At 37.7% G+C, this 22,375-nt stretch overlaps 1 protein-coding gene across 2 annotated transcripts in view; it reads left to right on the top strand.

Moving 5' to 3' along the window:
* The first annotated feature begins 16,405 nt into the window (after positions 1-16,405).
* Positions 16,406-22,375, top strand: part of LOC124775056 (serine/threonine-protein kinase mTOR) — a 269,759-nt gene continuing 263,789 nt past the window's right edge. The window contains exons 1-2 of one of the 2 annotated variants that reach the window (XM_047249846.1): positions 16,406-16,629; positions 21,606-21,717. In XM_047249846.1, the coding sequence (XP_047105802.1) occupies positions 21,625-21,717 (93 nt within the window). In that variant the 5' untranslated portion in view covers positions 16,406-16,629; positions 21,606-21,624. The remainder of the gene's footprint in view (positions 16,630-21,605; positions 21,718-22,375) is intronic. The other variant, XM_047249847.1, reaches the window with a different exon arrangement.

Below are 22,375 nucleotides of genomic sequence, written 5' to 3'. Positions count from 1 at the left end.
CTGTCTGTGAGAAAATTGGAGGTGTTTCGCAGTCCTCTGAATGGGTTCCACCTGCAGAGCTGGTTGGACGAACTTCAAATCTCTGTAGCTCCCCCTCAGCTGGATGTATACTGAATAGAATTCACATATCAGTAACTAGAAATGTAACCTGCAGTAAGAATGAGGTCAATTGCTAGGGAATGTGCAACTTAACATTTGGAATAGTATCTCATCTGCATATTGGTTGGGTGTGGCACAGGATCGAGTGAAGTACAGAATAATAATGATACTGGATGTTAGCTACTAGAGATCCCCCACCCCATCAAGCTCTTTGAGCATATGATGCAACAAAATCCATCACTATACAATCCATATAACCTGGCAGAACTAATCTGCATATGTACTAGTATCAGCAAAGTGCCTGTACATTTTCGGCATATCACGTTATGTACTGGTATAGACAGGATTTTACTTTGCTGAAAACAAATATACTCACTGTCATGTTCAGACAGTAGTGTAGGAGTTGAAGATAAAAATGAGGAGTCAACAATAGAGAAGATGAGAAAGTAAACACAGGGTATCGATAGTCTCTATGCTAATTAGTACATTATTCGGAGGCAGGGGTAATATGACTGAAATAGCGAACACCACAAATATTTCGCCCTTAAACATTCATCACCAGTTCCAGCCAGTGTGATCTCTCATATGAGTATGAAAGTCCTTCAACAATAGTGAAGAGTATTGGTTATTCTATGAATTTCTTTGCAATCAGCAACAACCAATGAGAAGCACTCCAGAAGACTATGCCTTCCTCTCACCATAGCAGCACCCTCATGCTGAGATCAACACAGTTTCGAGCATATAAGAGCTCGGGAACTGAGCTGTGGCAGTCAGCATTATCATGCAGGACAGTGACAGTTAAAGTTTAAGACTAAATGTACTTTTGTAAATGATGCATTTTGCACTCCAAGAGAACATATTTTTAATATGTACATCAAGTGATGCTATCATATTCAATGACAATGGTAAATTATCAAGCAGTCCTGTGGCAAAGCGAAGTAATCTCTTGTTCATTTATATAGTAAAGTGAATGAATATTTCATGTAGTCTAGTTTGATTAGCCTCCTCCCAGTCCAATCAAAGAATCCACAGTTATGGCTAGATGAAAGCAGTTTCTTCTGCTCATGAAAAATAGGGACAATGAATGGGGCTTATGCTGCTCCAATTCCAGGCCAGCTGCCCACCTGTGATAGAGTTGTTCACGTTTTTCTTGCTGTTCCTGTTGTGTTCTCTTGTATTTCTGTAAGTACTAAGTTTCACAGTGTGTAAGCCACCACAGGAAATGTTTGTGACCAATTTAGCACAGTTTCAGGTGCAGCAGATAGAATGCCTGCTGCTCACTGTTGGACAGCTGATGTCTTTACTATTAAAACAAGGAGCACCGCTGCCAGTGGCTGCTCCAAAACTTCGCCTGTTCCACAGCTAGGGTGGAAGATGGTTGGACTACAGGTTCACATCCTACAAAATAACAGGTATGGAGCGCAATACTTATTTTTTGTCCAACACTGGTCCCAAAGTATACAAAGGACGATGTTGCGAAATTACTAAAAGAATATCATGACAGTCGAATCCATGGAGCAAATGCACAGTTTAAATTTATCGTCTGAAGCAGCAGCCTGCTCAGGCAGTGAAACAGTGGATAGTTGAACCACAAGGTCTCACCAGCCATTGCAGATTTAAATGTTTGTGTGGAATTAGCTCTAGTGGAGTAATGTTGTGTGATGCTATTACACAGTGTATTCTGCAATTCTAAAACTGTCGGCCCTTGTTTAAAAACAGCACTGTCTGCTGTGGAATCTCAAACAATTGTGGACTCAGTAGAAACTGATTTTGAGGCATCTAGTATTTATTTTGTTTTTAGTGCACCAGACACTCAGTATCATTACAGGATAGCGATCAAGTAGTTCAGAAAAGAGCTCAGACGATTAGTAAGAAGAGTAAGGACAGCGGTAGTAAAAACTTTCAGTCTCGTAGCACACATCATGTGTTATAAATCTATAGGAGAAAATCATGTCCTCAGTGCTTTTCGAGACATGATGAGAAAGATTTTCCCTGAAATGATGCTAGTTGCTTTCATTGTGGACATGAAGGTCTCATTCAAACTGTACGTTTACGAGTCAGGCAGGGTAAAGGTGACAGCTTCCATTGAGCTAGTGCACGTCAGCCACAGCTTCGCTGTGTGGATGAAGCCATTCATTCAGGCTCGAATTGAGCCTAGAACTTCCGCATTGTGGAATTCTTCCAGCGCTGTACACCAATAGGCAAATAAACTTTTTGTTCATTGAAAAGTGGAACATAACACAATTAAGTTCCAGTTGGACACTGGTGCTTATATGTTCCTGATAAATAAGGGCACTTATTCCGAAATCAGTATCCTACTGGTACAGCAGCCTACTTCTCTTTTGTCTACCTGCAATGTAAACATAATTGGGTTTGATTGATTTGTTCAATTTGAGCATTCAGAACAATGGGTTACAGATCAGTGGTACGCTAACGTTTCTAACCTGTGTAGTAAGTACAAGGAACTATCTGAATCAGATAAAGGAAATGCAAAAGACTTTCAAGTGCACATCACTGTGAAGGACAATGCAAAGCCGCTACTTTTTCGCACATGGCCTATACCCATGCAATATGTGAGCAAGTTGCTCAGGAATTGCATGGATGGCAAGAAAATGGTTCATGTAACAGTTAACAGCGAAAGTCCCTTCTTGTACTAACTATCTGGACGATATTGTCGTCGAATGTCATATGCCTACTGAACAAGTAGTAAATTAGGACTGTTTGTTCAGGTTCTTTCCGCTACTGGCTTAAAGTGCAACAAGGAAAAGTGCTCCTGCTGCCAGTAAGAATGAACTATTTAGATCACATAATAAAGGCACAGGGTATACATCAAACTGTATTGCACTTGGCTGCTATTAGAAATCTGTCAGTGATGGGGAAACTTTTATAATATTTATTCCTAATTCTGTGAAAATTGCTGCTCCACTTAAACAGCTACACTGGAAACACGTTCCTTTTGTGGGGTCCAAAAATTCCAGAACACATTTCAGCAGTTGAAAGAAACATCGTTAAATTGTGGATGTTTGATTTACTTTGACCCAAATAAGTTAGCCATGTTAGCCATGGATGCATCATCTTATGGTCAAAGCAGACCTGCCCGAAAGATTGGTTCTTCTGAAAAACCTATTGCTTTTGCCTCAAAACCTCTTCACAAAGTGCAGTGTAATTACAGTCAGCTTGAAAAAGAAGCACTCGCCAATATCTATCATGTCACAAAGTTCCATCATTATTTGTATGGTCAGAAGTTTCATTTGCTGACAGATCATCGGATTCTGACGTCCTTGTTCAATCCTGCCAAGTCTGTCCTGCTTTGAACTGTACAAAAATTGCAGCATTGGACTCTGACGTTGTCAAATTATCAGTATGAGTTATTGTACAGAGCCATTGCTCAACATTCGAACACTGACTTATTGTCTCTATTACCAGTCGTTACTGACATGCATTAGTTCCTCTAGTTTATTGTTCAAACACCCGCATTGAATTACCTGTATCAGTTTTCAATTCAATTTTTAAATTCCCCATTGAACTTTATATACATCTAATTTCACTGTCCAATTATCTACAGAACATTTTTATACCAGTTTTCATATTACTTATTCCAGGCTTAAGTTCAGTCACCATCTAACTCAACATTGTTTTTACTTCATCAACCGTCAATTGCTTTGGGCTCTCAGACTCACTTCTATTAACAATCGATTTGCAATTACTCTGTGATATTTTGCTTTCCAGCTCCATCACTGTGGCTAACAAGAGAGCTGAAAATCACAAAAAATGCGACTGTTTACAACACTTAATTTCTTGTGAGTGTGACTCCACTACTGCTGCTGACGACTGTCACTATTGTACCACTCTACTGCAGTGTTGTGTGCCCCCGTGTGTGGAACAGCTGAGGACTGTTGCAGTTGGCTGCTCATCATAGCCCAGTGAAATGAGTCTTGGTGATGTGCGACAGTGGCGATAGGGGCTGCAACTCCTAGATGGCTCTGTGCCATGTCCGCTGCTGCTTGGAGCTCAGTCACTGCTGCATGCTGATATCGCTAGGAACTCCAAGAAGTTTCTTGCAGATCAAAGAAATGGTTTTACATGAAGTCATACTCGACCAACACAGTCAGTTCACAGTGAACTATGCCAGCTCCCATATTCGACTGCACAGATAGAAAGGGAAAAGCTACCAGATGTGGATATTTTGTTGATTCCTTATAATAATTGTTCAGTAAACTTCTAGCTGATACACTCCCATGTGCCTCTTCACAAATAATGAATTGCAAGTTAGAAAATCATTGCATTTCTCACATTAAATCCCCCCCCCCAAAAATTCAGTCACAACATTCTAATAAATGCAGGAGTTTGTGACGAAAACACATTACTCATAGAATTTTAAATTTTTTCAAGAATGAGTTTATTCAGTTCACTGTAACACTTTTATCACAGGTTAATAATTGTTTATCATTGAACTAATGAGTGTTTGAGCAAGGACTTACACGAAATGGGACAGTAGCTCACATCCACTTAAATTTTCAGAACAATTTCAGAAAATAATCAAAGTTCATTTAGCGCAAGTTTAAAGTTTAAAAAATGGTTCAAATGGCTCTCAGCACTATGAGACTTACCATCTATGGTCATCAGTCCCCTAGAACTTAGAAATACTTAAACCTAACTAACCTAAGGACAGCATACAACACCCAGTCATCACGAGACAGAGAAAATCCCTGACCCCGCCGGGAATCGAACCCGGGAACCCGGGCGTGGGAAGCGAGAACGCTACCGCACGACCACGAGCTGTGGACTTTAAAGTTTAAATTCCACAATTATGAACTAGCTAAATTCTGAGTGCAGGTCACTTACAAAAAAAAATATATTAAAGTTTTAGAGTTCACACTAAATGAAACATTTTCAGTGTGAAAATATTTCTGAGTATTCACTATCGACATAAACAAATATCACAAGTCCACGAACCAACACTTAGAAAAATTTCGACTCACCCATAACACAACTTACTGCCGCACATAAGTACTGTGTCTTCCAGAACTCAGTCCTGACTGACTCAATATCTGAACCAAAAAGTATCATGCACAAGATGGCTGCCCCTGTTTAAGCCCTCACCTTGATGCAAGTCAAGTACACTCACTTCTGACTTCTGCAACATACTTAAAAATTATAAATTTAATGTTGCATACATGTATCACACATCAGTTAGTATGTAAATTTACTCAGCTTTCTATTGTTGTTGTTAGTTTTTCTGTGCCTTAAATAATTTGTTCCCAAATAGTGATTTTGTTCAAGTAAACACAACATTACGTTGTGTTGTCATTAATGTACATAAACAATCAAAACTAACTTGACAGATCCCTATCTACATCTACTTCGTGAATCTGCTGTTACTTTCAATGTTTCATATATTAATAAAATTATAAACAGCCGACCAGTTGCAATGGATAAAGAATTCTTTACCTAGGTTTCAACAAATTTAAATTTGTCTTCTTCAGAAGGTGGCCTAAGGGCAATGAACATCATAGCTTACATTAGAAAGGTATGAAACTTAAGTCAAGAATAGATTTTAACATAAATTAGAGAGCTCTTGCATTACAGAAATATGAGAATGACGACTGGTACTTACAATTTTACATTAGTAAGGACCAATGTACCATCGCCGTTTTTACAAATGTTGGCATAGAACCATTTGTTGAAATTAAAATATAGCCCTAGAAATAGGGTTTGTCACGTAAATATAAATTAGTACAGGGATCTTGCAGAGCTCACAACCGACTGAGCGTAATCGGCCAGCATAGTTACTCTGCGACCAGGGCAGGTGGCGCTCATGGCGCGAACCATGTGCCAATTGGCGTACAAAAGCAACGTGTAAATTATCAGTATTAATAATGTCCTTAGATAAAGTAACAATAAAAAGAAGGAAAGCGTTTAACACTCCCGTTATAACAGTATGGGAGCCTTGGTAAAATTAATGTAGTTATACTTCAAAAAGGCAGGTGGCGCTTACGCCGAGAGAGTTACGCACAGTGGCATATACAGCCAAAATATAAAAATTACATTACTATATTAGTGAAGCCCACAAACGGTATATATGTCAGAACTTTAAAATTGACAATAATGGCTCTTAAGACAGAATTACGAACCCTGGTCCACAATCCAGTTAATACACATTCGCAGGGAACCAACGTTTTAGAGCCAGACAAAATCACATAAGGGCCAATGTAGTGGCAGCCATACATCGTGAGAAAACCACATTACATAAAGGGTAGTGAGCTTAAAGCATTGAAAGTGCATCATAGCTTCCTGAGAAAATAGACCACTAAGGTTACCAGCATTAATGTTATACCATAAACAGTACAGGTTTAAAGCCTTCGAAAAATTGTCTACAAGCAAGGTTCAACTGGTCGTTCAGTATATTACCGTCCTTGAGCTCTAGAAAGAAATCTTGTACATTCAGTAGAGATTGCCAGCGATTGGTTTTCCAATTCAGGTGTTTACAAACTAACCTGTAATAACTTTCCTTCATATTATATTGGTCAAACAGGCAGAGCTGTGAAAACAAGATATAAAGAACACCTATTAGGTAAAAAAGGAGCGAATATACACAGCTCTACTTTTGCTGAACACCTCTTGATAGCCGGCCATACGCCTAAACAGTTAGAAGACACTGTTATCCTACACAGAGAAGTCAAAGGGCGTAGACTAGATCTGTGAGAAGAGTTACAAATTTTTAAACATCTAGAGCTCAAGGACGGTAATATACTGAACGACCAGTTGAACCTTGCTTGTAGACAATTTTTCGAAGGCTTTAAACCTGTACTGTTTATGGTATAACATTAATGCTGGTAACCTTAGTGGTCTATTTTCTCAGGAAGCTATGATGCAATTTCAATGCTTTAAGCTCACTAGCCTTTGTATAATGTGGTTTTCTTACGATGTATGGCTGCCACTACATCGGCCCTTATGTTAGTTTGTCTGGCTCTAAAACGTTGGTTCCCTGCGAATGTGTATTAACTGGATTGTGGACCAGGGTTCGTAATTCTGTCTTAAGAGCCATTATTGTCAATTTTAAAGTTCTGACATATATACCGTTTGTGGGCTTCACTAATATAGTAATGTAATTTTTATATTTTGGCTGTATATGCCACTGTGCGTAACTCTCTCGGCGTAAGCGCCACCTGCCTTTTTGACGTATAACTACATTAATTGTACCAAGGCTCCCATACTGTTATAACAGGAGTGTTAAACGCTTTCCTTCTTTTTATTGTTACTTTATCTAAGGACATTATTAATACTGATAATTTACACATTGCTTTTGTACACCAATTGGCACATGGTTCGCGCCATGAGCGCCACCTGCCCTGGTCGCAGAGTAACTACGCTGGCCGATTACGCTCAGTCGGTTGTGAGCTCTGCAAGATCCCTGTACTAATTTATACACTCCTGGAAATTGAAATAAGAACACCGTGAATTCATTGTCCCAGGAAGGGGAAACTTTATTGACACATTCCTGGGGTCAGATACATCACATGATCACACTGACAGAACCACAGGCACATAGACACAGGCAACAGAGCATGCACAATGTCGGCACTAGTACAGTGTATATCCACCTTTCGCAGCAATGCAGGCTGCTATTCTCCCATGGAGACGATCGTAGAGATGCTGGATGTAGTCCTGTGGAACGGCTTGCCATGCCGTTTCCACCTGGCGCCTCAGTTGGACCAGCGTTCGTGCTGGACGTGCAGACCGCGTGAGACGACGCTTCATCCAGTCCCAAACATGCTCAATGGGAGACAGATCCGGAGATCTTGCTGGCCAAGGTAGTTGACTTACACCTTCTAGAGCACGTTGGGTGGCACGGGATACATGCGGACGTGCATTGTCCTTTTGGAACAGCAAGTTCCCTTGCCGGTCTAGGAATGGTAGAACGATGGGTTCGATGACGGTTTGGATGTACCGTGCACTATTCAGTGTCCCCTCGACGATCACCAGTGGTGTACGGGCAGTGTAGGAGATCGCTCCCCACACCATGATGCCGGGTGTTGGCCCTGTGTGCCTCGGTCGTATGCAGTCCTGATTGTGGTGCTCACCTGCACGGCGCCAAACACGCATACGACCATCATTGGCACCAAGGCAGAAGCGACTCTCATCGCTGAAGACGAAACGTCTCCATTCGTCCCTCCATTCACGCCTGTCGCGACACCACTGGAGGCGGGCTGCACGATGTTGGGGCGTGAGCGGAAGACGGCCTAACGGTGTGCGGGACCGTAGCCCAGCTTCATGGAGACGGTTGCGAATGGTCCTCGCCGATACCCCAGGTGCAACAGTGTCCCTAATTTGCTGGAAAGTGGCGGTGCGGTCCCCTACGGCACTGCGTAGGATCCTACGGTCTTGGCGTGCATCCGTGCGTCGCTGCGGTCCGGTCCCAGGTCGACGGGCACGTGCACCTTCCGCCGACCACTGGCGACAACATCGATGTACTGTGGAGACCTCACGCCCCACGTGTTGAGCAATTCGGCGGTACGTCCACCCGGCCTCCCGCATGCCCACTATACACCCTCGCTCAAAGTCCGTCAACTGCACATACGGTTCACGTCCACGCAGTCGCGGCATGCTACCAGTGTTAAAGACTGCGATGGAGCTCCGTATGCCACGGCAAACTGGCTGACACTGACGGCGGCGGTGCACAAATGCTGCGCAGCTAGCGTCATTCGACGGCCAACACCGCGGTTCCTGGTGTGTCCGCTGTGCCGTGCGTGTGATCATTGCTTGTACAGCCCTCTCGCAGTGTCCGGAGCAAGTATGGTGGGTCTGACACACCGGTGTCAATGTGTTCTTTTTTCCATTTCCAGGAGTGTATTTACATGACAAACCTTATTTCTAGGGCTATATTTTAATTTCGACAAATGGATCTATGCCGACATTTGTAAAAACGGCGATGGTACATTAGTCCTTACTAATGTAAAATTGTAAGTACCAGTTGTCGTTCTCATATTTCTGTAATGCAAGAGCTCTCTAATTTATGTTAAAATCTATTCTTGACTTAAGTTTCATACCTTTCTAATGTAAGCTATGATGTTCATTGTCCTTAGGCCACCTTCTGAAGAAGACAAATTTAAATTTGTTGAAACCTAGGTAAAGAATTCTTTATCCATTGCAACTGGTCGGTTGTTTATAATTTTATTACGTGGAACCGTTGCTGTTGTGCAGCTATGTTTAAAATACTGAGTTTCATATATTATTCATCTGTAAATTCACACTTTTATGTGTGGAATGCACATTTCAGTCTATAATTTAAAGTAGATAATGTTTATGAAAAATCTACCTTGATAGTCCGTTAGTGCTCAATGTAGACTATTCATAGACACTTTGCTTGTGAAAATCGCTTATGGCGTTATTGCAATGTTAATTTATTTTAGATATACTACATTTAATATGGAATAATTTAAATACTACTCTTCAGATCATGTGTGTGTTTTCATCATGTATTTTTCTTAATTTTTTCTTTCTAACCATGGTAATGACTTCTTTGCCACTAGCTGTGTCCAGTTTTTGTTGGAGTTAATTTTATTTGATACATATTCTGGACACTCAATTCATTCATGACAATTACGTTTCACACCAAAGGCTGCACTCCCACGTTTTGCTGACCATGTGGTCATTTACCTTTTAATGGAGCTGCCATTTATTGCTGACACCATGACTCAAGTGTGGCTAATGCGTTCTGTCAAGCTCAGTCTCCATGCTCAGCTGTCAAAACATTCACACCAGCTCTACCATGCCTGTCTGTCATCACAACAGAACATGTGCACATGGCTGCCTCTACTTTTGAAGTTTATAATCACAATTACAGGGATGTACACTCCCACTTCTTATTTGGATATGTTTGAAGCTTTTTTAATTTTTTAGTAAAAATGAGGTTTAAGATGTACTTATACAAACATCGAAATAGTGTTGATGATATTTACGACAATACCAAAGACTGCATAATCAGACTGTCAACTTTAGCTAGCAATAACTTGTCGAAAGAATATGATGTTTGCTAAATGTGACTTCAGTGTCACTCAACACAAGGAAATGAAAAATAAAATTATAATAAAAACGCAATTTCTGAAAAGAATATTTTTTCGTCTCTTGATTATAGCCCTCTATCATTTACTTCTATTTAATAGTTTACTCACTATTAATAATTACTTAGGATAATAAACTCTGTTCTTTATTATACATAATACTAAGAGCAATGCACAGTGCGTTCATATGTGCTTTCTTTTCCTTTCTGTGTCTGGGCAAGAACATTTAAACTCCCTTCTTGCAAAACTTGCAGTTTGAAGAGCCTTGTCATAGCATAAAAATAGATATTCTGTTGTCCAAGCAAACTACGTTCTTGGGCACATGGGGAAATGTTCAGATGGCGGCGTATATGAATGTAGTGGCAAATCGCTCCGTGAATATCGGTAAATTACCGTCAGTGAATTGTATGCTATGTGCAAAAAAAGTGATAAAAGGTGTTAAAATATGTGTAGTGGCGCATAAATGGTGTCATTCTTGTTGTTTCGTGGAAGCAAATCTCGGTCAACATAGGCCTACATGTGACTGTGGAACTGAGTGCAACGGTCTTGAAACTGCATTTGAAATGTGCAACGCTGGACTCGAAATAAGTGTGAGGGAAGAACTGCAAAGTGACTTAAGTAAAGCTAGACAATATGCAGAAATGCTGAAAAGTTTGATCGACTATATGGACCTTCCCACAGATACGCAAACAGGCAAACGAGAGTGTGTATATACTAGGCCTAAGAAAATCTCTCGACCTGTCTTAAATACCAATGTTTTTCGTGTTCCACTAATGAATAAATACGATGTTCTAAGTGCAGACAGCTCAGAATCACGGACAAAAAATCTCAGTGTAACAGGTAACTGCTCGGAAAGATCTGTTGAACAAAAAAGTGCCAGCAGAAACACGTTACCATCAAATACTATTAAACGAAAAAATCGTGTGAGAGCAACTTGTAATAAAACTGAACACGAGACAAAAAAGGAAACAGAGAAGAAGAAGGAAGAAATATACATATTATCGACGAGTCATGGCAAGGGACTGGCTACAATCATGTCTGATATGCAGTCCGAATATAAAGTGATTGGAATTTCGAAACCTGGTGCTCCTCTACGAGAAGTGCTGAAAAACTGTGAAAGTTCCGTGAAAAGCGACGTCAACTGTGTCATAATCGGAGGGGGAAACGATGTCTATAAAAATGAAAGCAGCCTTGCTGTAAGAACACTGAAAGAATCGCTAGGAAAAATTTCACAGGCGAAGGTATTTGTTGTAAACATTCCCTACAGACACGACTTAACGGAAGATTCGTGTGTAAACAAAGAAATCATCGCGACAAATCGGAAATTCAGGAAGATTTGTAGCGGTTTTGTGCACACAACTTTCATTGAAGCAACGAGTTCAGTAAGAGAGCATTTTACTAGACATGGACTGCACAGAAACAACCTAGGCAAGAAAGTGCTGGCGAAAGAAATTCTCCAGGTGATAAAGACAGCAGGAGTGGGTGCCTATGTAAAAATAGCACTACCTGCAACAGGTTTTCTGCCAATGATAACAGAAAAGAAAAGTGCACCAACAGCATATGAGGAAGAAACATCTGCAGATACACCCTATGATGAAAAAATTACAACTGTGCAAACATGTAAAGCGTCACAGTCACCAGTGGCATTATCAGTAGCAGCAGTGGAAAAGGAAGTAACAGTAGCATCAACAGCAGAAGTTTCACCAGCAACAGTAACTATAGTGCCTCTAAAAGGAGAAATGAGAATTGCAGCAGGAGAAGCAGCATCAAGTGTTACGTGTAGACGGAAAACAGCACCTCCTGTCCGTCTAAATGATTTTTTGGTGGAAGGCAGCAGGATGAAGCAGCCCAGGAGATAAGTAGTGTAACAAATTTCACAACACCTCACCAAAACGTTCAATCTAGAATAAACAACAATTATGATCTTAAAATTTGCTATCTGAATGTTCAAGGACTAATAGATAAAGAATTTATTGTAAACAGTTTTGGACTAGATAACAAATTTGATATTTTCTGTCTGAGTGAACATTGGGTTACTGAGAGTGTACTTACAGTTGTCAAACTTGATAACTATAATGTAGCAAATAGTTACTGTAGAAAACTGCATATAAGAGGTGGTGTGGCAATATATATTAATCAGTCATTCAGTTGCTCCATTGTTAAGTTGGACCTAGATTATTTATGTGAGGAACAGAACTTTGAAGCCACTGGTATAGTTATGGACAGTCTTAAGTTAGTAATAGTATCCCTTTACAGGTCACCTAAGGGTATCATCAATGTATTTCTAGAAAAATTGGACATGCTGTTAGATGTACTAAGAGGGACCAGATGGTTGCATTATGACATAGTAATTGGTGGAGATCTGAATGCAGATTTTGATATAACAACACATAAACGTACTGTGACTGAGTTGAAAAACCTTTTAAGACAGTGCAATTTGCACTCAATCAATAACAGGCCCACAAGAGATAAAGCATGTCTTGACAATATTTTTGTCAACTTTAAAACTACAGAAGAATCATGTGCTGTTACAGCGTTTCCATTTTCAGATCATGACTCTGTATCTTTAAACTATACAAGTAGGTTCTGTATTGATAATAGTAATATTCCTAAGCCTGTCCCAAAAGTTATAATCACCAGGCCTGTCACAGATGACAAAATTGTTCAGCTCTGTAAGTCCCTTGCTGAGAGAGACTGGTTCAACCAATGTCATGGTGACACAAGTTATAGTCTTAGTGCTGATTTGTCAGGGAAACTATTATTTGAGAGATTTTTTAAAACATTTCTGACACAATTTAATGACAATATCCCCATAAAGAAATGCAAATTAACTGACAAAGGCTTTACAAACAGGGCTACAAACAGACAAAATTCATGGTTCACTAAACAATTATCAAGTATGAAAAACCAAGTTATGGTGTTGCACAATATATGTAGCAATCAGAAAACAGAACATGCCAGATTAGCCTATATAAAATGCAGGAATGAGTATAAAAAAGCCATTGTGGAAGCCAAAAAAGCACATAATTTCAATACCATTGATAATTCTACAAATAAGTGCAAAGCTGCATGGAAATTAATAAATGGTGTTGCTAAAGATGTAAGAAGCAAAAAAATTAATATAAGTCCCCAAAAATTCAATGATTTCTTTATTAAATCTGTTGAAAATGTAGGAAATACTATAATCAAACCTGATATCAATTCATCAGAGTTACTTTCTAAAAATGTTTGCAGAACACCAACAGACACAGGTACGTTTATGTTCTCCGAGGTCTCACCTAGTCATGTCCTAAGCATTGTAAAACGGATGAAATCTTCAGACAGTGTAGATATATACGACATATCCTGTAATTTACTAAAGAAAGTAATAGACTATATTGTGTACCCCTTAACATTCTGTATAAATAAATGCATATCTGAAGGATATTTTCCCGAAGAACTCAAAGTGGCTAGGGTAATTCCAATATATAAAAAGGGAGATATGGACTCACCTTGCAGTTACAGACCAATCTCCATAGTCCCAGCTTTTTCTAAAATACTGGAATGTGTAATTTACCAACAGCTATCTGTCTATTTTGAAAAATTAGGAATAATTAGTGAATCTCAGTATGGTTTTAGGAAAAAGTTGTCTACTGTGGATGCTATAGACTTTGTAGTCAAATACTTACATCAAGTGTTTGAGGATAAGGGCTATGCTCAACTCACATTTTGTGATCTAAGCAAAGCTTTTGACTGTGTAAAGCATAAGCCACTCCTAGAAAAACTGGAATTCTATGGCGTTAGACATAACAGCCTTAAATTAATAAAATCATATCTTCAGAATCGTAAGCAAGTTGTTTGTGTAGGTAGAGAAATGTCGAGTATAGAGCAAGTCAAGGTAGGTGTTCCGCAGGGATCTGTGCTGGGCCCCTTCTTGTTCCTGATAATGATAAATGATCTGCCGTCATTTATCAAGTCCACCACGGTGTTGTATGCAGATGACACAACATTTCTTCATGCTAGTGAGGATTTCAATAGCCTTAAAACTTGTGCAGCAAAGACAATTGACCAAGCATCCTATTGGTTCAAGGCAAATGGATTCCTGCTGAATGAAAACAAAACACAGCAGATGGTCTGTAGTCTTAGAGACAAGCTTCTGTCAGACGATCCAAGTTATGTCAAATTTTTGGGGGTATACATTGATGATAAATTATCTTGGGGTCAACATGTACAATATATTAGTGGTAAATTGTCTAGAGTTATTTACCTGTTAAGGCGACTTATGGATTGTGTTCCTGAAAAATATGTTAGAACATCCTATTTTTCATTCTTTCAGAGTATAATAACATATGGAATTATTTTGTGGGGGAACTCTAGCTGTGTACATGACATATTAATACTGCAAAAAAAAGCTATTAGGATAATAACTGGTTCTGCATATAAGGCACACTGTAAACCATTGTTCTGTGAACAGAAAATCATGACTGTTATAAACTTGTACATATACTATGTTCTAATTTATACGAAGAAGAAATTACCAGAAACAAAAACCAGAGAAAATGTACACAGCCACAATACAAGAAGGAATAGGTGCCTCTATATTCCTTACCACAGGTTGTCAAAGTCACTCAACAGCTACGAAATCATGGGGTACAAATTATTTAATAAACTTCCTCAATCTGTTCAAGAATTACCTGAACAATTATTCAAACAAACAATTCATGACTGGCTAGTCCTCCACCCATTCTATGACATAAGAGAATTTATCAACTGTAATATAATACTATAATGTTAACAAGAAACCTGTTGTTTCTTTCAAACTATTAATTGTATTTTAGTATGTATATGACGTTGTCTATTGCTGTAATGGCCGAATGACAATAAAATTATTATTATTATTATTATTATTATTATTATTATTATTTGTGTTCCTCCACAGTCACACTGGTCATCTTCAGAGTAGTTCCACCTAACCATGTTTACTTTACATTTTGCAACTCCTCTCCTTAATCCATCCAGTGTTATCTGTGTACTGTACCATAGTTCTTCGCCTAGTGTGATTTCCCCTTTGGGGTGCAGCTTGTAAAAATTTTCTAAAAAAACTGAAGTAAAAAATTAGATGATTGTTTTACTCTCAAATTTTTAGAACATTTGTACAACTTGTTGTTTATTTGCTGTAGCGATTCATTTAATTCGTTGTTTGCAACATTTTATATCAATTTGGTTCATTGAAATAATATTTTCCTACAATACTTAATTTTTGTTAAAGCTACTTACACAATTAAAATGTTAGCTAAAGCCGTGCAGAAAAAAGTGCAGAAATGCAACTTAAGGTGTCAGGTGTTTTGCTGGATATCAGCGTCGTCCACGTACAATATTTCTACAGTGTCACATGTTGGCTTCATCAGATGCTATACGAGAAAAGCAGGTACGTTTGAAGGAAACAACGAGTCATGTTGTTGAAATATTGTACACAGACAATACTGATACCTGGAAGAACATCCGACTCCTCAAGATGTCAACAGATCGCTGGGAAAGCCTAATGAATTGTCCTAACACCCTACAAGATTTTTTTCCAGTAGACGTATTGTGATATGCGCATATATAACTGCTTACTATATTCCAGGAAAAACCTGAACATACTTCAAGTATATAGGGCTACGAAAAACAAGTAACTGTTGGATTTACTTTTTACTTAGTCCATGATACTAAGCGGCAATAAACTTAATCACAAAATTGGTCATGACATAGCAACACCTAACGTGTCTAATACTACTAAATAAATATAACAGTGTTAAAAAGTTGCAAAAATACAACGAACGCTCTGTTGAAAAAAAAATGTGTTTAATCCTTATAAATATGTTTTTCATACAAAAATGGAACATGTTATTCTTTAACGAGGCGTATAAAAATATACTGAATAACTTACTTATTTTTATTCTGTCCCATTTGTATTTGTATATTTTTTGTTGAGATAAACAGACGTATGTAAAAGTTTCATTTGTAGTTTATAAATATTTCCATGTACATTTAAAAACAGACACATTTCCTTTTTTTGGCAAGATTGAGAATTTACTTTCCAATTTCAGCATAAATTACACGGAAAAGAAATGTATAAACTCTACATTGATCAAAGATATTTCAAATACTACGTTATCTCTGACATTTCAATTTATGATTGGTTTCTGTCGAATGCATCGTATTTATTTTCGTTTATGGTCGAATATCTTTGAAATGTTTATTGACATTGGGTTTTGTTAGACGTTTTTGTTAGTGTAATTATCCGGAAGACAAAAAAATTAAAGATGTATCGCATACGACGTGCGATACATCATTCGGAAAATCGTATTTTAAAGAAAATACGTATTTTTTCTTAACTAGGATTACAGTATTTAATAGCCCCTACAAATTTTGCCAGGGAGACCAAATTTTCCTCCACGAATTTAATTCATTCAAAAACCTAAGAGTTACACCACATTATCTACAGGTAAGGGGACGAAACACTATGCGTTAATTCTAGGCACCACGTAAATTTTTACTGCCAGCATTGACACCGGTCGGGGCATGATGTTTCTATGATTTTAAGATATTTGTATAATTAGGTCTATTCTTAAATGTATTGCACATTATATAACTGCTCAACAGAAGTTTAACATACAGGCCAAAACCGAAGAAATTTCATAAACAAATGTTTTTAGCAGAGACCCGAAAACGAAAGTAATATACTTTAGGTACTCAAGAAGTACAATAAACATCAGCTACAGTAACAGATATTAGTAGTTGTTAATGCCTGGAGGCAAATTCCGTTTGTAATTTGCAGGTACGGGCATGGGTATTGAGCACAGAAGAAATACACCAGAAATATTTGTGATGAAAGGCGTTATAATGCTATACCTCTTACATGTTCAGTATAAGCACGGCTGCTGGGCCTATTGTGGGTAAAATTAAAATATATTTTGTAGCTTTCAGCCAGTCTTACACCTTTTAAAAATGTAACAGAAGAGGCTATTAGGAAGATAATGTTTAAGCAGGTAGTTCACTAAGGATGGAACATTTGTAATTCTCACAAAATTAAGTGCATTTGGATTGTCTTACAAAAATTACAATGAACTTGAAACTCTTGCTCCAAATAGTGAGTTTGGTGTGTAACACCATTTTGCATTACAAGCTCTGTACATGAGAAAATACCCTGTGTTCTGACAGCATACGACGCAGCACTGTCCAAAAGATTGGTTCCTCCAATGAATTGGCACCTCCCTCACCACTCTAAAGAAATAATGTCTTATAAACAAAATGTACAATCGGTTTGTACAGCTATAACATACACTTACTTAAACATCCCAAGCGCCATCAATGTGACAAGTTGTCATACTTCAAGGAAAATACGGATGGCTAGTGTTGTTCATGGGACCCACAGTAGTGTAGTAACTGAGTCACTCGAGGTTTTGTTATTAAAACAGCAAGTCTTAGTTTGGAGGCAAAGATACAGTAGTTGGACACTGGGTGTTTCAGTGTTACTCATGAGTTGTTGGGCATCTCACACATCTTAAACAACCTTTCAGCAGTTGATTTTGATCCTGCAGGTAATCTAGATTTGCTGGTGACTTGCAGCCAATTGTAATGAGACACACTTTCGAAGTACTTTATGTTACAGATATATGTACAGTTTCTTTGGTGGGAGAGGACTCAAGGAGTTACCTATCATCTGAAGCATACTCATGGAACGTATTAATATATACAAGTAATACATCTTTCTTATTTTGTAGCAACATGCCAAACTTGTCCTGTCGCATGATTCTGAATTGTGGAACACTTTGTATCATTTTCCACATAGAAAATGCTTGTTTTAGATGATACTTAATTGGGGATCAAAGTATTATAAAACATGGCATCCATTGCACGAGGCAGCTGAAGTTTTTTTGGTCCATTCATTCAGTCATTGTGTTCCATATATTCTGATGAAGGAGGGCCTTCAGAGATCTGGAATGAGTATAATTATACATTGATTTGCAGAAGCAGCTACTGCAGATACTAGCAACTAATTTTTACTGGTGATAATCTACTCAAACTGATAATTACAGGAGTTACTTGTAGTGTATTTTATAAATAGAAACCAGTTATTAAAAAAATTACTTGTACACGATTTGCCTGCTGTTTTTATAGGGCCTCCTTCAAACTTAACAGTTCTTGTTTTCATTTCATTTATTTATTCATTGAGAGATCATTTAGAGTTGAACGTGTTTAATATGAAAATGAGTGTTTTTGGAGTTTCCATTTCCAAGTTTAAATATTCTTACAAATTTCAAATAAGGCACCCTTTTACTGTAGTTTTGAATATTTGGGATTTTCAACCCTCCTGCCTGATGCCTGCTGGCAATCACTTAATGAATTTTTCAGTAGAATATAGAACTTCTGTGTGAACTATAGACATAGATGTAAAGTCTGTATAGAAATCATTTTCACTTTTAGTATTATGACAGTATATTTTGTAGCCGAACCTAAATTCACTCTTATTACTGACCTCAAGTATCATTGGGGCATGTATTAGTGCTCTACTTCATGTAGCTTTCTGTAAATTGATTATGGTATTTTTTCTTACCTTAGCCTCATTGCCTCAGAAGATGATGCAGTAGGAGAATATTGAGTGAAAGCGTGCACTGAATATATGTACACACACACACGGGAAGAGAGAGAGAGAGAGAGAGAGAGAGAGAGAGAAATTTCTAAGAGCAAATCTGGCAACACTGAGCTTTAGGTTAACTTATTCATCCGTTTGTGTCACTTCAGTTTGTTATCCATCTCGGTGCCTGGAAATTTCACACAGGGTTTTATTTGCCCATTAATCTCCTTCTATTAACTGTAAGTATTTTTTATTTGTTTGAAATTGTGTTAGCATGGTTTTTTTGTAGGGTTAGAAATTACTTTAACTGAAGTGATCGATATCCCTTTGCTGACTCATAGACCAAACTTGTCACCTTCCAACATATAGACCACAACGTACAGTCCCAAAACTCATATAGATACCGAGAAATATTGTCAGAGTTCTGTTCTCTTTCTGTTGTGAGTGGATCAAGTACCAACTCTGAATTTTGTTTTCTTGGTCTGTTATCATTTGCTAATGTAATCCTCTGTTTTCTGTTGTTAACATATGACTCCATCAGTGTAAGCGGCTGCCTTTAATTGTCACGAAATTTTAATTTCTCTAGTAGACAATACATATGTTTTTGGATATGGTCCACTTTTAGCAAAACACAATTTTGTTTTTTAACCCAAACATGTTTCACTGCAGTTGCAGCATCTTCAGTGGGCTTTTATTTCTCATCTGTTAAAGATAAAGAATGTTCTTTACTGTTTGTATACATGTAACTATTAGTTTTTAAATCGTAATTACAGTTATTTGAAAAAAAAAAAAATACATAAATTATGAATTCATACCTTTTTACCACATGGTTGTGTTTTTTCTGATGTGTTGTGTTTCTACAGTGTTCTACAGTGACTGTTTTTTCCCACAGTTTGTCATCTGCAACTACTTACACCTTAAAGTAGATAAATTGTTTAAGTCAAATTTACGATTTGAAATTGTTATTTCTATGCCTGAAATTAATTAATTCTGTGTGTGTGTGTGTGTGTGTGTGTGTGTGTGTGTGTGTGTGTGTGTGTGTGTGTGTATTTACATAATGTTTCACTTACGTTTTCTTTTTCCTCATCTTCTTCAGTTTCAAACACTATATATTGAGTTGCCACTGTCGCTGTTTCACTGTTTACCAGCTGTAAACAGTGGCACCTCAATATATAGTGTTTGACAGCGATGAAGATGAGGAAAAAGAAAATGTAAGTGAAACATTATGTAAGTAGAAACAAACACACACACACACACACACACACACACACACACACACACACGATTTCAAATCATAATTTGGATGTGACATGGTGCAGATGACAAACTGTGGAACAAAACAGTCACTGTAGAACACTGTAGAAACACAACACGTCAGAAAAACCTACCATGTGGTAAAAAGGTATGAATTCATAATTTACGTGTTTTTTCAAATATCTGTGATTATTATTTAAAAACTAATAGGTACATGTATACATACAGTAAAGAGCATTCTTTATCTTTAACAGATGAGAAATGAAAGCCCACTGAAGATGCTGCAACTGCAGTGAAACATGTTTGGATTAACAAACAAAATTGTGTTTTGCTAAAGGCAGACCCTATCCAAAAACATACGTATTGTTAAAGAAAACACAGAAAACGAGCTTCAACCCCCAAGATGATTATTCCCTAGTAGAATTTTGTGATCTACATATTTGAACCCCTTGACAAATTCACAGAAAATACCAGCAGGCTAATTTTATTGTTCAGTTTGAGCAGATCTGAGATTCTTGATATAATATATTCCTTTCCCTGTAGAGGATGCCTTTATGAAAGCTAAACTGAACAATTTTTAAACTGTTAATGTCGGAGAAGTATTTCTTTTGAAGCTACTTTCTCAAAAAAAAATTGAGAACAGGGAGGAGGGAGGTGTACCTGTAGGTAGGGATCATTTTATGTACCCCCACTTGTGTAAATAAAAGTAACTATTGCTATTTCATCTTTCACACAACACACACTGTCACATTGACTGATTACAGTGTTAACTCCCAGAGAGCCACTACCAAGCCAGCAAGATTTAAGTACTGTGGTTGATATACCAAGGTAGTGAGAAGAGTCACTTATTTCAGTGACCAAATCTCTAAGAGTTTGCAAGCACTGTCTCTTGGTGAAGTATGCAAATCGAATGGATTGATAGCCATGTTTTTCTCCCTGTGTTACGAAGATTTCATTGTTCTGTGTGGTCAGTGATATGAATCTGCCATCATCTTGCAGCTATTTGCCATAAAGAATTAAACATCATTTAAGTTGCTGTGTTTATTAATTTCACAGAATTTTGAATTTTTTGCATATTGTGCTGTTTTTGCAGATATTGAAACATCTTCCCCTCCCTTTCTCTCTCCGCTTCTTCTTTCACCAGAGACTGCAATAACAATTAGAAGAGAAGCTGAAAAATTAACATGACTTTTATCACATTGTTGTGCACAATTGGGAATGTGAGTGATGATTCTTTTAGCTTCTCATGTAGACTCAAAAGTTAGACAACATTTTTGAAACAGGTAACAAAGCTGTGCCATTGTGAAATTGAGTTACCTGTCCCTTAAATTATACAGTTCCTGAAGTCACACGAAATAATTGTAAGAATTTTTTAGAGTGTACCATAGACATAAGCTACAAATATGTGCTTGACTCTCTCTCTCTCTCTCTCTCTCTCTCTCTCTCTCTCTCTCTCTCTCTCTCTGTGTGTGTGTGTGTGTGTGTGTGTGTGTGTGTGTGTGTGTGATGAATAAGTAATGCAGCTAACTTCTCATTATTGCTCAGAATACTTCTTAATTTTGTGTAATTATCTGGGTGCATTTTTATAGGCAACACTGAGTGGTCAAGATGTCAAATACATTAATGCAACAGTTTGTGACGGGACTGAAGTCCCGACACCATGAAGTCAGATTTAAGGCAGCAAGAGATCTATACCATTATGTAAGTATCTGTTTGTTTCTACTGAGTAAGCAGTGTTAGAGATATTTTAAGTATTTGTGTTTTTATTTTTCATTTTTTGCTAAGTCAGTGGCATTTGGTCCTCATTCACAACCACCTTGTAGACACATTTTTAAGGAGTAAGTCCTTTTGACTACTGCCTCATAGTATATTTATTCCCTCATGAAGTTTGTTGTAAATGATCCGCTGCAGTTCAAAAGAAGTGATGATGTACATAATTACAATACCAGAAGAAAAATGACATTCATTACTCCTCTTTAAGGTTTTGTTTAGCACAAAAGGGACATAATGTTGCCACCAAAGTTTTTATCACTTACTAAATGATATAAAATAGCTGACAACAAAATTAAATTTGAAAATATACTGGAAAAGTTTCTCCTTGACAACATGCTCTGTTCTGTGTGAGAATATCTATTTTTGTACCATGCAGAAGGTGGTGGGTAGTAATTACTAACTCACAACTGTACACCCAAAAAAAAAATATTGGAAATAGTAGTCATATTTACATATGAATGTGTAATGTGCATGCTGTGTGACTCATTCCACATAATTATGACTTATACAAATTATTCATGAAAAATGAAAGTAATTAACTCGCTGAAATTCTTTCATTATACAAGGGTGATTTGATAAATCTGGT

This window comes from Schistocerca piceifrons, chromosome 2 (assembly GCF_021461385.2).
Source record: "Schistocerca piceifrons isolate TAMUIC-IGC-003096 chromosome 2, iqSchPice1.1, whole genome shotgun sequence".
Lineage (NCBI taxonomy): Eukaryota > Metazoa > Arthropoda > Insecta > Orthoptera > Acrididae > Schistocerca > Schistocerca piceifrons.
The sequence above is the reverse complement of the archived record's forward strand: the minus strand, read 5'-3'. Positions and strand labels throughout refer to the sequence as shown.